Source organism: Theropithecus gelada, chromosome 5, assembly GCF_003255815.1.
Source record: "Theropithecus gelada isolate Dixy chromosome 5, Tgel_1.0, whole genome shotgun sequence".
NCBI lineage: Eukaryota > Metazoa > Chordata > Mammalia > Primates > Cercopithecidae > Theropithecus > Theropithecus gelada.
The window spans coordinates 14,381,121-14,396,901 of record NC_037672.1 but is presented as its reverse complement, the minus strand read 5'-3'; the positions used below and the strand labels follow the sequence as shown (position 1 = coordinate 14,396,901).

The 15,781-nt window shown below is 39.4% G+C and overlaps 1 protein-coding gene across 3 annotated transcripts in view; it reads right to left on the bottom strand.

Annotated features, from left to right (window-relative positions):
* The window catches only part of CC2D2A (coiled-coil and C2 domain containing 2A), a 136,389-nt gene that overhangs the window by 67,575 nt on the left and 53,033 nt on the right, over positions 1-15,781 (bottom strand). For all 3 annotated transcript variants that reach the window (XM_025384650.1, XM_025384649.1, XM_025384651.1), the window contains 3 exons: positions 6,674-6,883; positions 5,609-5,715; positions 1,511-1,651 (listed from right to left, as the gene is read on the bottom strand). In XM_025384650.1, the coding sequence (XP_025240435.1) occupies positions 1,511-1,651; positions 5,609-5,715; positions 6,674-6,883 (458 nt within the window). The remainder of the gene's footprint in view (positions 1-1,510; positions 1,652-5,608; positions 5,716-6,673; positions 6,884-15,781) is intronic.

The following is a 15,781-nucleotide window of genomic DNA, read 5'->3' as shown; positions in this document are numbered from 1 at the left end:
TCAAAGATCACACAGTCTTATACTTGTCCTGAAAACTACCTTTTTTTTTTCTCGATTTTGTAATTACAGCCAAAGAAAAATCACAATTTGCAGCTATCTTTGGTTGTACTATGGCTGTTTTCAAAGCAATATGTCAGATAACTGCCCAAATTTGTTACTATTTGTGTCAGTATATAGGCACAACACTTATCCAGGTGAAACAATCAGAAAGGGACCAACACCAGCAGCATAGATGCTCTTGCATTAACACATAGAACATGGTTGTGTTGTGATAAACTGTACTCTTAAGCATATATAAAAGTCTAGTGAATTAGGTAGCAGAAATATTATCAAAGCTTACTTTCTCCACACCACAAATGAAGGTCAATTCCAAATGAATTAAAGATGAAATGTGAAAGCTAAAACTATAAAGGTTATAGGAGACAATATCATGGAATATCTACATGACTCAGGGGAAGAATTTCTTAAGAAGCATACAAAAAGCACAATAGTAAAAGAAAAAACGAATGTATTTTATCTTTTTAAAGTTAAGAATTTCTATCCATCAAAAAGCAACAAAAAGAGAGTAAACAGACAACTAATGAGTAGGAGAGGATATCTGCAATACACGCTACTAACAAATTCCCATGTTATACGCAGAATGCCTCCAAATTACCAAAAAAGATAACAAGATAAATAATCCAGTCCAAAAAGTGACCAAAGCCTTGAACAGACACCTCACAAAAGTGGAAATCCAGATAGTCAGTGCATGTACAAAAAAATGCTCACCTTCATGAGTAGTCAGGAAAATATAAATTAAAACATGTCAGCAGGTTGGCAAAATGTTAATTAACACTACCAAGTAATCAGCATGATATGGGTGATATGGACCTATGAGAACCCCCGTGAAGGCATGAATCAGCACAACTTCTGGAATATGTTTGGAATCAGCAATGTAAAGTTGAAATGAAATCTTGGGCACATGTACCCTAAAAGACAAGTACAAAAATTCCTACAGAAGTGGTTTCTGTAACAGTTGAAAAATGGAATAAACTCAAATGCCCATCAACGGAAATGGACAAGTTTGGCTATATTTGTATAACGAAGTATTATAAAGCAAAGAAATCTAACTACAGCCATGTGCTGTCAAGTAGATGAATCTCACAAACACAGTACTGAAGGAAAGAAACATGTATATATTCACTAAAGAATACACACAACATACTTTCAGGTATGTAGAAGTCAAATACAAGCAATATTAAACTATATATTCTTAGGGATTGCACATAGTTGGCAAAACTATAAAGACAAGAAAACAATGATCACAAAAGTCCAGGTAGTTGTTATTTTGGGGATTGAGGAGGATGCTATTTGGGAGGGGCTGCTCAGGTACGAAATGTTCTATTTCTTAACCTGGGAAGTGGTTATATGCATATTTATCTGTAATTACTTTTAAAACTGTATCCAAGTTTTATACATTTTTCTTGATGTGTGATATATCCCAATAAAATAATTTTTCAAAAAAGCCTACTTTCTCAAAACAAGTTTCAAGGGAGTATTTGTAAATCTCTGGAACTCTCGAAGGGATTTCATCTCTTTCCAAACTTTTATGATGGTCTTAAGCAATGTTCGATCTTTTTCTTGTTCAGCATCACGGAATTTTCTCGTTTGTCTGCAACATATCATAACACATGAGTATATATTAAAAAGTTAGGTGTGTTTGTTTGCAAAAGAAATTAATAATGCACAGTGATTGTATATTCAATTTGATAGCTACCATATTTTGAAACAAGTACAGAAAACTAAATACAAATGCAAATGTAAAGACAATAGGATGTCAACCTGTTTTGAGAGGTTTACTTGATTTTGTTCTCTTTAGGCAGATCTGACTTTAATTAAGTACTTAAAAAATTCGTATTAAAACTGTGCATCCTTCAACAAATAGTCACCTTTGAAGGTAAGAAAATAAAGGCAGTTCTCATGGACTAAATTATTATAAACATAGCAAAGTACACTGCTGTTCTAGTTAGCAACAAATACATTTAAAGTCTTTCTGTGTTAACACAAATCACAAGTTCCACACTGAGGAGATGAAGTATTGTTATTGCATGCCTTGGAGATTTTCAATATTCACTAGATTACCAATATTTTTGGTTTGATCTGAAGAGGCATCATTTGAAAATTCTTTCCTCTTTATTGTATTTAATACCTTACTTTAAGTTCTCTTTATAAATGATAGCTATGTTTAGATCCCAAATGCATTTTATTGCATAATGAGACCATTATTAAATTTTTGAACAAGTGCCATGAGTCATTCCAGAGAATTTAGAAGTGTCTAAGAGACAGAAGATATCTCTGTCCTCAGGGAGTTTATAGTTTAGCTCAGGGGACAGACACATACATAAATGATATCAGTGTGAGGTTTGTCTAAGAAAGTATCATGAGAAACCAAGGATGTAGCATTTCACAAATTAGCACCTCATGACCTCCAGAAGGCAGGCCTAAGTCTGGAGGTTGTACGTGTGATGATTTAGTGGTACAGAGAAATAAGGGGGTCTAGGTTTCTAAGATCAACTGGTAACTGTAGAAAAGGAAGATGGCAGAAAATGATAGTGGTTAGGTAGTCAAGATCTGGGACTCTGGGAAGCCCTTAGAAAAGCAAAAAAGCAACAAACTAGAATAAGAAACATTCTCTTTCAGGAGCAGTAAAACATTGTGGTTAAAGGTGCAGTTGTTGCAACCAGACTACCCAGGTTTGAATCTCAGCTCTACTATTTACTAGCTGGATTGGATAAGCTACTTCCCTTTGCCGGCTCACATCTGTAAAATGGGTATGGTAGGAGTTGACCGCACTGGGTTGTTGGGAGGAGTTAATGAGATAATCCGCATAATGTGCTTAGAACCTTGCCCGATACCAAGCAAGAGGCCCACAAATGTTATCTGTCACCATCAGGTGATCAGTTTGTCTCCTATGCCTTTAGCTGTTATCCCCCCTGCTTCAGTTTTAAAAACCACAATATAAAATTATTTTACTAGTTACATGACACCTTCAGGCTTTCTGATATATTTTCTACTTTCTTTTTTAGTACCTAAAAATAATAGTTTCCCAGAAATGCTAAAAAGAGCTCTTAGCAAGAAAAATTTGCATACAAACTAAAGAAGCAGAAAATTACAAAATAATATTTAATTAAAATTTGTGACCAGAGCTGGAGAGGAAGAGGGAAAGGCAATTTTGATTAGGGAGTTGGCAACAGTTTTCTGAAACCTGATGTAGATGGGGTCTAGACCGTGCAGTGGACTCTTGCTCAGAGATGACACTTTGGGAGCCACTGGCATCTGGATGATGTTTAAAGCCAAAAAGTGGATTCATTTCAGGAGAAAATGCAATTTTAAACAGGATTAAAAAGAAAACAACAATAACACTTGAGACTCAGAACATGTATCAGCTGGACAAAGGAGAATGATGGTCAAAGAATGATGAGAAGGACAAATGGCTGGAGAGGGACGAGGGCACCCAGGAGAGGGTGGTGTATGGAGATGCAGGATGTCCTGACAGGCAATGTGTGGGGATGGTGTCTGCGTTCAAGCACTGAGCAGGCCGACTGGTTCCATTCCACTTTCCCAGGTGGAGGTCCCCAGGGGCTGTGGCAAGATTTGCTTCAGAGGAAAGGTGGGCACAGGAATGAGACAGGATAAGTTGGAAATGGGAGAGAGTGGAGATAGTATGAATAGCAAATGTTTACCTGGTGTTTGGCCATGAAAGGAAATATAGAGATAAAATGGTAGCTGGATGGGGACTTGGGGTCATAGAATTTTTATGTGTTACAGACTGAGCACATCTGAGGTCAAAGATCCTACAGAGAGGTTAAGTAAAATGTTCCTATGTTGCATGACCATTCATATTTTCTTCCTTCTATATCCTGGTTCCCGTTCGGAGGACAAGGCATGTAGTCATGATGCTGCTATGGAAAATAAAATGGAAAATGCTTTATGGTGCTGGCCTGGGTTAACTGCAACCAGTGGAGGGCTCAGCAGATGCTTGAGGTGGGGAGTTCTTGGGGGTGGCTGATCAGATCCCGGGGGCTTGAGGAAATGGATCCATGTGATGAAACATCCAGCAATAGATCATCTGCTTAGAAATTGTTTTACCACCTAGTGAAAAGTCAGCAAAGGATGGAAATCTCTTTTACTGGGTCAGAAATGCTAAATCTCAAAGGCTTTCATCTCCAGGGGCACGGAATTATTGTAATGGGTCTGCTGTCCATGACTCCGCTGGGTATTGTCTCTAGATCTCACACACAGTTCTGGTGTTTTTCAAATAGTGACTAATAAATACAGTTCCATATAAAATCACATTTGCTTTCAGAATAGCTTTTTGTCACTTTTTTCCTAATGTATGCCAAAACAAAAATTATTCTCACAAGGAGATTGCAATATGTTTTCCTTTTAATATAAAAAATAATTTTTATTTAAAAATATACTCCATACTTTTGCAATTATAGGTTACAAACTTCACTAATTTCTACTTTGCTGGAAGAATTTCCAACTCATAGCTAGACTGTAAAAAGAAAAGTATACATTGAAATGCCTTCATTTATTATTTCCTGTTCTAAGGATTTGTTCTGTGAAAGTACTCATACAAATATAATATTTAGGAATTTTAATTACAGTAGAATTTAAATAATAAAAAACAGAATAGAAATGCAAATACATATCAGTTGAGAATTATACAAACTACAATAAATCTACATAATGCCAGGCTTTAAACCATGATGTAAATCTACATGCACTGTGACAGTAAAATGTCTAAGATGCATTGTATATAAAGAAGCAAGTTGCATATGATTCATGTTGATACCTGCAGATCTGATTCAGTCATTTTAACTGTGGTACAGAAATTCACTGTAAGCCTATACCAAGATGGGTTTACTCTGCTACTGGGTTATTTCTTTTTTCTTTTTTTTTTTTTTTTTGTCAAGATCTCACTCTGTCACCCAGGCTGGAGTGCAGTGGTACCATCCTAGCTCACTGCAGCCTCAAACTCTGGGGCTCAAATGATTCTCCTTCCTCAGCCTTCGAGTAGTTGGGACTACATGTATGTACTACTATACTCAGCTAATATTTAAAAATTTTTTGTACAGGCTAGTCTCAAACTACTGGCTTCAAACTGTCCTCTCACCTTGGCCTCCCAAAGTGCTGGGATTACAGGCATGAGCCATCGTGCCCAGGCTGTCTTACTTTTGAGTGATGCTGTGCATATCTTTGCACATGTCCCCATGTATATGTGCACACATAGCTCCTTAAAGAACATCTTGTATCTGAATCAGAATTGCTGGGTCCAAACTGATGAGCCTCTTCAACACTTTAGGAGCTAGGGCCAAGCTGCTCTCTAAAGTGGTAGCTGTAGCAGTTTTCCCTTACACCTGCAGAGTGACCATTTCCCTCATCCTCATTCACATTACTGGACTTCAAATACTGTGTTAATATGATAGATGTATTTCATTGTTTTATTTGGCATAATTTCACATGTATTCGTTGCATTCAGAAAAAGTACCTGGAAAAATAAACTCTAACAAGTGCACATCTAACAGGGGAAAAAAAGTAGTTACACTTAACAAACTTTACTCACCGAATTTCAGATTTATACTCATTGATGGTTTTTTGGATGGTATCAAGAGACGAATGAGGTTTTTCTGGATCAACACCAGTCTGAACAGCATTTCTTAGAGCTTGGAGCTTAAAAAGATATGGATACAAGTTTTGAGTTACACTCTATTCCCTACTGCAGTGCAAGTGGACCCACCCACTTATCCTGGGCAAAATGGTGCCAGCAGTCTATGAAGGGATGTTCAAGCATCCAGCTGTCTCCAGACTTTCACATAAATGAATTATGATGGAGAACTGTTTCATCTGTTCTTGAAGAAACTGGATTAGTAAAGAATAGTGTATGTCCATCCTTGTTCCATAGCCCAGATAATCAAGCTGCTCATGAAAATATTATTTTTATGTGTGTATCTTAGAACCAAGTTTTCTTCCAAAGCTAACAGTGGGTTTGCCTGGGTCCAGGACATACGGTGGTATTCTTGTGATACAAAGAAACTATAAAATTACAGACTCGTAAAACGAGATATTGTGAAGTTATCTCTTCTAGATTGGGCAGTAAGGTTTTAAAGTCAGAGCATGAGACTAAAATTGCCTATAGTCAAAATTACCCACAAAAATCCCATGGGATAGTGTCACACTGGGAATAAATCCAAATTCATAGCCATTCCTTTGACCATCAGTTGAAACAACTGACTTGTGTTTAAGTGCCACACTATGGGATAATAAATATAAAGATGAGAATGTTTCTAACGATAGATAATTCTCAAGCCACCAATGGTTTCAAGTTCTGAGCTCACTTAAGCAAGTAATAACCACATATCTTCCACCTAACACCCACTTCTGGTGGGTGCTGTAGTGTTTACAGAAAGCCTTCTGTTTAGGGCAAGTGTGTGCCAATAAATTTGTACACATTACATGTATACCAACTCTGTCTTTCCCTTTGTCTCTAGCTGGATAATGCATCACACATCCTAGACAGAGGAAACATGTGAAAGAGGGGCATGAACATTTTGCTTAGAAATTTTCATTGTTTGGGCTCATTGGAAGAACCAACTCCATTGACAATCATTATGGAAGAAATCACATGTACCTTATCAGTAAGAAATTTTGCCTTGTTTCTCTGGTGTCTTGCAAGGTACTGGTCATATAACTGGGCCAGCTTGGCTGCCAAAACATGCTCTCGGCTAAAACAGGGATGATGAGTGAAGATTAACCCCGAAATATCAATGTCCAGTTGGAAATTTCCAGGATGGTCTCCAGATCTGATCATATGCTGACTACTGTGAACATACTTTACTGCCTGCCAAGGAGAGCAGAGTGTAGACAGAACACAGTTAAAGCACTTACTAGATAATGATTCTCTAATCCACAATGGGAAAACAGTTAGATGCAAAATACCTTCTATACTGGACCAGTCAGGTGAAAAATGCTTGATTACCTATTTCCAGGTTTTAGAGGCCAGCTCTTTTTTGAATAGTTGAACAGTAAAATGAAAGACTGGGAGTTAGAAAAGAAACCATTTCAATCTTGCTTTCCTAAGTCTTTTAGGTTTTATTACTCGCCCAAGTCGTAGTTCTAATCCTTTTCATGCAGACTATCTTGTTTCTTGGAATCTTGGGTTTTGTAGCTGGTGACCTTGAAATTCTTTGAATGGGAGGAGCATAGATTCTAGTTCAAATCGATCATTATTTGGATCCCGGACATACCCCATGTATTTACATTTTAAAACATGTGGAGAAGGCTTCCTTTTGTAGACAGCAGCAAGAGACATTTACCTAACTGAGCATCATGCTGGCACTCAGTCTTCATGGGGAGGAGAGATATTGGTTTGCAAAATAAGAGTGGGGGCTGTGCAGCTGAGCCAAGCATGTAGAAAACAAAACAGAAGTATCCAACAGGAATTTCTTGGATCGTTTGCTATATAATGTATCAGATACATCTCTTTGCTTTTCTTCCATAAAATCTTCAAGATATTTACTTTGATTACTACAGCTACTGTGGGTGGGAGCTCAAGGGTGGAGAGGAGACATCTTGGATTTTCTGCCTTTATTTTTTCTCATTATAAAGACTGACTACAGTAAGGATACGGTGGTTGAGACATCACTTGATCCTTCCTTTTTGCAGAGATGAGCTATTTGTCTAGAAAATGATAATGTATTTATTATTTTAAATGATAATGTGGCATAAGTAAATTATTTACAAATCATGAGCTTAAAGGAAAATTGTAAAAATTCTGATCAGAATGGAAGCTTTTATCTTCCCTAAATTATGGGTAACATGTTCAGCAACTCTTCATTTAATTATTTTGCATGGTATTATGTAAAGATGCTAGATCTGGGCTATGAGCCTTGGATTCTAGGCCTGGCTCTACCTTGAACTGCTCTGAGACCTCGGACAAGTCACTATACATCTCTGGGCCTCTAATTTTTCATATGTAGAAATAGGAGGCTAAGAAAAAAGATTAAATTAGCATTTTGTAGATCACTAGGTATCATATCAGGCATTTCACATGCATTATCTCATTTACTCAACAAAGATTAATGGATGTGTACAGTGTGGTAGAGCCTGTCTTTAAGCAGCAATCAATTTAGAAGGGAAAACAGCCCTAGGATCTAAAAGCATGAAGTCTGGGATGTGTAGATGGAGGTAGGGAAGCCCAGCCCAGAAGAGTGGATTCCAGCATTAAAATCTTATGATTATAAGATTTGAACAGTTTGTTTTATTTTAAAAAGGCCCTTGTAAAACTGGAATGTGTTTACCAATATTTTAGGCTCAAATCAGGATGAATTAACTATACTGCAGTACTTTCTGGAATATACTGTATTTCCCAAATCTTCATTAGCCCACATTACAATAATTGCTGGTGGTCTCTGCTTTTTGCTTAGCCCAACCAAGTAAAAAAGCTTCCAGGACTCGTTGCAGCCACTGGGGTAGACTGCTCAAAAGACCACAACTCCCATACTATTAGAGAGAAAGACCTCTAGTTCCTTGTCTCTTCGTTGTATCTGTTCACTTTCTTATATATTGAGAACTATTATGAACGCAGTAGCAACAATTTCTTTCAAGAATCTTCACTTGGATTTATAGGAGGAAAAACAACTGGGACATGGATCATCTTCCACTGGTCTTTTGCATCTTATGAAAGCCCTGGGTGGCCTTTAAGAGATAGATCTGGTCATTAATTTAACCTACACTTCAGACTGCAACAATGGAGGGCCATTTTTTTTTTCTCTTTCATTCAGGTAAAAGTATTCAGTTATAAACTGCATTAATATTAGAAGTTTTTAATCTCCATGTGACCACCCTTTTATAATCCAGATTACCTGGATTAATTAAAAATTTCCACCTCACAAATATATGTACAACTAGACTTCAAACCACAGACATAATGGAAAATTCCTCTCTAATTGCTTTGCAGCTGCTCGTTCTTGCCTTGCCTTGCCTCTTACCTATGGGGTTCCAGAGTTAATGGGATCACTCAGGGTGTGGCTCTCATACACTTCTTGGTATGAGTAAATAACATGGGTAGAGTGGTTCTATTTACTTGTAATGTAACTTAAGTCACCTGTACTTTGCACCGCCTGCCACAAATCAGCATTAGCCTAAGTTCCAAAACTTGCTAGTGGTCTCTGCCTTAGGCTCAGCTCAACCAAGTATAATGGTGTTTCAGGACACTTAGTAGTCATTGGGCTAACCGGATCAAAAGACCCCAACTCTCTTCCTATTAGGGAGAAAGACACCTAGTTCCTTGTCCTTTTTTTTTTGTTGCATCTGTTTTCCTTTCTTATTTATTGAAAACTATCATAAACACAGTAGCAACAATTACTCCCAAGGAGGGATAATATTTAGAGTATATTTTAACTTTAAAATTCATTTGATTTTTTAGTCTTCAACTGAAAACCGAAACTCTAAGAGTTGATGAGTATGGATTATCTATTGATGTTCTCAGCATGTGCAGAGATGCATACCAAAGGAGAAAAAAAATTAAAAACTGTACAGAAGACCAGGTGCAGTGGCTCACGCCTGTAATCTCAGCCCTTTGGGAGGCCAAGGCGGGTGGTTCACGAGGTCACGAGTTCAAGACCAGCCTGGCCAAGATGGTGAAACCCCGTCTCTACTAAAAATACGAAAGTTAGCTGGATGTGGTGGCGGATGCCTGTAATCCCAGCTACTCGGGAGACTGAGGCAGAGAATTGCTTGAACTCAGGAGGCGGAGGTTGCAGTGAGCCGAGATTGCACCACTGTGCTCCAGCCTGGGCAACAGAGTGAGGCTCTGTCTCAAAACAACAACAACAAAAATGTACAGAAAATTAATAATCATTGGTAAGTTTACAATGCAAGTTTCTACATTTGCCCTGAGAAAATAATAGCAGCAAAGTCTGGGTCCACCTCAGAGCCTGCAGTAGATTCTAGAATTATTATTCTGGTCTTCCCTGGGAAGCCTTCTCATTTCCCATCTTCTGGAAGCACGCCATGTTTCCTGGACATGAGGTTAGTGCATAATGATCCACTTGCCACTGACTAGAGTTTATTTTTTGGTATCGATAATGTGAACTGTGGGGAGAAATATGATTCTTTCCTTCTGGAGTTGTTAAGCTTAGGCTATCAAAGGACACATCCCGTAATATGTAGAGACTTCTGTCCTGCCTGCAATTGCAGAGAATGAGGCCCGCTAGTATTCAAGACGAACCAGAGAAAAGAGAGGTGGAAGAGAGGCCTGCTGGCATCAAATCCCTGGTCCTAGCCCCTGAGATCTTGTTTCCTAAAGGTCCTCTTTCATTTTATGATTTATTCCCAGATCCTTTCCAGTTTTTTGAGCCACTAAGTTCCCTCTTTGCTTAAGCTAGTTTGCAGTGGGTTTCTGTCATGTGCAACCAAGAGAGTCCTGTGTAGTGCAGTGCTTAGAATGCAGGAGATTAACAATGCTTTGGTGAAAAACTGGTGAGAATAATGATGGGAAAGTGACACTTTTATCTAGTAGTACCTGTGCAGGAGCTTGGAATCATGACACAGTCCTCCAGTGGGTATGCAGTTCTGAAAAAGGGGGGCTCCTGCATGTTGCAGGGGCTTTAACACTTGCTTCCATTTCTGTCTTTCCAGCCAAGGCACGAAGTCTCTCTATGGCCAAGCTAAGGTTGCTCCCTCTGTATTCCCAGAATTTAGCACAGCTAAGAATATAGTAGACTTTTAGTTAAAGATGGAAGTAATAAAAAGGGAAGGAAGGACAAAGGAAGGAGAGAAAGAAGAGGGATGTTTGTACTGCTTTTCAACAACTTTTGTTTTTTTTGAGATGGAGTTTTGCTCTTACCACCCAGGCTGGAGTGCAAAGGCATGTTCGCTGCTCACTGCAACCTTTGCCTTCCAGGTTCAAGCAATCTCCTGCCTCAGGCTTCTGAGTAGCTGAGATTACACCCACCCACCACCCCTGCCTAATTTTTGTATTTTTAGTACAGACAGAGTTTCACCATGTTGGCCAGGCTCGTCTTGAACTCCTGATCTCAGGTGATCTGCCCACCTCGGCCTCCCAAAGTGCTGGGATTACAGGTGTGAGCCACTGCGCCGGGCCTGCTTTTCAACAACTTTAACCCTACTTTGCTATCGTGATTAGGCAAACTGTATTTTATATTGTTTATGTTTTACCTGCAATGTCCTATCTAGCATTTTAATTTTTTACTTTTGCACTAATTACTTCTTAAGATGTGTTAAATTGTATTCTTTCTTATTTGATGTTTAACAGTTTTTCTTTGCATGACAGCTAATTCCTTTTTGCATTTTTCTATCTTTAATTGTCTCTTCTCAATTTAAGAACATCCTAATATTGAGACAATATTAGGAACAGAATATTTCACTTTTAAAAACTACTTTTTTCCCCCTCTGTTATTAAAAAAAAAAGTTCAAAAAAGCAGAGCTGAATACCAACTCCCTTCTAAATAAAACTCTTAAATTCTCTAATGGGAGGGTGCACAATCCATCATTTGAATCAATAGCGTAGTATTCCTAACCAAAGAACAACTGGGCTTGACTCAAACGGGTGATCAGTGCTGGTTGATCCTGCTGGGTGAAGTTAGCATCAGACCCAAGCGCTCTGAGGCGTAAGTTCATCAAGGCTCTGTTAAGGGCCCAAGGAAATGCCGACTTTTATTTTCTTAACATTTTTCCTTCTATGAATGTATGTATGCATGTATTTTTTAGAGACAAGGTCTCGCTCTGTCAACCAAGCTGGAGTGCAGTGGTGTGATAATAGCTCACTACAACCTTGCACTCCTGGGCTCAAGTGATCCTCCTGCTTCAGCATCTTGAGTAGCTGGGACCACAGGCCTGTGCCACCACGTCTGGCTACCTTTTTATTTTTTGTAGAGAAAGGGGGTCTCACTATGTTGTCCAGGCTGTTCTCAAATTCGTGGCCTCAAGCAATCCTCCCATGTTAGCCTCGCAAAGCTTTGGGATTACAAGTGTGAGCCCCTGCTCCTAGCTGTAATTGCCAACTTTTGATTTGGCACTCTGACTTGGTTTTCCATTATGTGGATGCCAGGACTAAACCAGAACCTAAGAAAAGCTAGTATTTTGCAGGAGAGACAGTGAATCAGAGAGAGGCATAGAAAAAAGGAATTTCTTTTAATACACGCAGCAAAATCATTTTAATGACATTCAATTTGCACTTTTATTGAGGTATTTCTATGTGCCAGGCACACTGCTAAGTACGAGTTAAGAAGAAGACTATAACCCAGTTCTTGTCCCTAAGTCACTTTCAGCATAGCCAGAGAGGGAGAAAGGAAATGGATTAACAGTACAAGAGCAAAACAATCTTTGCCTGCCGACCTATTTCTTTGCTCTTGCATCATGCCGGAAACTCCTAGGTGGAAGGTCTGTTTGGAAGTAAGACTGAAAATAGAGGCTGTAGGCATTTAATTTTTTTTTCTTAAAGGCAAGCCTATTTCATGGAATAATGGAAGAACTATTTTTGGCAAGAGACAGACTGAATAAATGAAGGAAAAGGTTAAAGTAAATAAATAAAATGGTAAAAATGTTAATTGCGAAAGAAAAGCACTGTGTTTTGAATAATTGGAAGGTTACATAATTACATTTTTAAAAACGACTGAGGTATATAACTCAACAATAAACTTAGTAGGTGACCTGTTATGGAATAACAGATAGATATAATATCTCCTCCATTTAAGTTAATCCCCTTTGCTTCTTTCATGTGCAGTCTAAGACATTCTTCATGTTTTGTTGTGTTCAAAGCATAGCCCTCCAATAAATGCCCTTGGAAGATGTCAGCCCCTTTAGCCTTCTTCCTTCTCTAACTTCCTTTGCTCTGTGATGCTTTATGACAAGCCCCTTTCAGTAGAACTCTTCTTTCTTGACTTTCCTATATCTGCTCGTATGATAGGAAGATTTCGCTTCTCAAAAGTATTGAAAAGAAACCCTCTGTCCTTCTCTACCTGCCCTTCCAGCCCTACTGGCTGCTTCCCAAGAGAGAAGGAAGGACATGTCTGACTGGAGAGTCAGCTGGAACCCAAGATCCTTAGTCCAGGTTACCTGCAAAGCTAAGCAGTGGCCCCTGGCTGTCCTGTCTTAGCTGTCTCCAAGGAGAGATTGTTCACTGGCCTGCATGGTCTGCTTGGCACTCCACCTGGTAAATACACCAGAGCCACTCAGCTTGTGTCTAGATGGGGAACAAAATTCATGAGAAATGGAACAGGAAACCATCTGGTCTCCAGTTCAAGTGGCTTTCTGCCATCTGGTTTTACCGTTAGTGCGAGGGATATCTGGATCCCTCTCTGACTCCAGTGTATTTCCAAGTTGGTTTAGAATTTCAAAAGGAGACAGATGAGATCCATTGGATCCCTCATGCCCTACCCTCCACATTAATTACTCTTCCGTTTTCTAACTTTAACCCATAATTCAGTGTTCATCATATCTGTGTTTAATGGAATGGATGGGTGGATGATGATACAGACTGATGGATTATTCAATAAATGCGTACGTTGATATTGTTTTGATCACTAATTATATCATGTATTTTTGTCATGTAACCAAATAGATGATAAATTCCTCATGGACTGGAACTTATCTTTACCCTTGTTTTGTAAATCTGCTTCCAGGATCACATTTCTGTACAAAGCAGCCATCCACTGATACTTGTCTGTAATAATATTTTAGAGAAATTTATAATTTTTAAAAAGGTCATACTCATATATCATCTCAGTACTCATGATGACCCCATGAGGGAGAGAAAATGATTATTATTCCTATTTTTCAGTTAAGGAAAAATATCCAGAGAGGTAAAGGAATTTGCCCAAAGCTGCAAGCTAATTAGTTAGTAGGATAGCAGGACTGTACTCAGTCTCTGTCTGGGCCTGTGTTTTCTCTGTTCATCATTCCTCTTTATAGACAAAAATGATGATTGTTATACGCACCCCATTCTGTTTCACGTGATCAGTGCTGAATGTTACAAATTTAAAATTACACAGATTTCTGAAGGAGGCAGTCCCAGTGATATGGTTTGGCTGTGTCCCCACCCAAAACTCATCTTGAATTGTAACTCCCACAATTCCCTCATGTCATGAGAGGAACCAGGTGAGAGTTGATTGAATTATGGGGGTGAGTCTTTCCTGTGCTGTTCTTGTGATGGTGAATGAGTCTTATGAGATCTGATTGTTCTAAAAATGGAAGTTTCCCTGCACAAGCTTTCTCTTTGCCTGCTGCCATCCATGTAAGATGTGACTTGCTCCTCCTTGTCTTCCACCATGATTGTGAGGCCTCCCCAGCCATGTGGAGCTGTAAGTCCATTAAACCCCTTTCTTTTGCAAATTGCCCAGGCTCGGGTATGTCTTTATCAGCAGCATGAAAATGGACTAATACAATAAATTGGTACAAGAAGTGGGGTACTACTGAAAAGATACCCAAAAATGTGGAAGCAACTTTGGAATTGGTAACAGACAGAGGCTGGAACAGTTTGGAGGGGTCAAAAGAAGACAGGAAAATGCGGGAAAGTTTGGAACTCCCTAGAGACTTGTTGATTGACTTTGACTAAAATGCTGATAATTATATGGACAGTGAAATCCAGGCTGAGGTGGTCTCACATGGAGATGAGGAACTTGTTGGGAACTGGAGCAAAGGTGACTTGTTATATTTTAGCAAAGAGACTGGTGTCACTTTGCCTCTGCCCTAGAGATTTGTGGAACTTTGAACTTGAGAGAGATGATTTAGGGTATCTGGCAGAAGAAATTTCTAAGCAGCAAAGCATTCAAGAGGTGACTTGGGTGCCGTTAAAGGCATTCAGTTTTATAAGGGAAGCAGAGTATAAAAGTTCAGAAAATTTGCAGCCTGACAATGTAATAGAAAAGAAAATCCCATTTTCTGAGGAGAAATTCAAACCGGCCATAGAAATTTGCATAAGTAATATGGAGCTAAATGTTAATCACCAAGACAATGGGGAAAATGTCTCTGGGGCATGTCAGAGGTCGTCACAGCATCCCCTCCCATCACAGGCCTGAAGGCTTAGGAAGAAAAAAATGTTTTCTTAGACCAGGCCCAGGGTCCCCATTCTGTGTGCAGTCTAGAGACTTGATGCCCAGTGTCCCAGGTGTTCCAGCCATGACTAAAAGGAGCCAAGGTACAACTCGGGCCATGGCTTTGGAGGGTGCAAGCCCAAGCCTTGGCAGCTTCCACATGGTGTTGAGCCTGCGAGTACACAGAAGTCAAAAACTGAGGTTTGAGAACCTCTGCCTAGATTTCAGATGATGTATGGAAATGCCTGGATGGCCAGGCAGAAGTTTGCTGCAGGGGCACGGCTCTCATGGAGAACCTCTGCTATGGCAGTGCAGAAGGGAAATGTGGGGTTGGAGCCCCCACACAGAATTCCTACTGGGGCACTGTCTAGTGGAGGTATAAGAAGAGGGACACTGTCTTCCAGATCCCAGAATGGTAGACCCACTGACAGCTCGCACTGTGTACCTGGAAAAGCTGCAGACGCTCAACACCAGCTCTTGAAAGCAGCCAGGAGGGAGGCTGTACCATGCAAAGCCACAGGGGTGAAGCTGCCCAAGACCATGGGAACCTACGTCTTGCATCAGCGTGACCCGAATGCGAGACATATTTACCCAATGCCTGTACCTCCATTGTATCTAGGAAGTAACTAACTTGCCTTTGATTTTACAGACTCTTAGGCAGAAGGGACTTGCCTTGTGTCAGA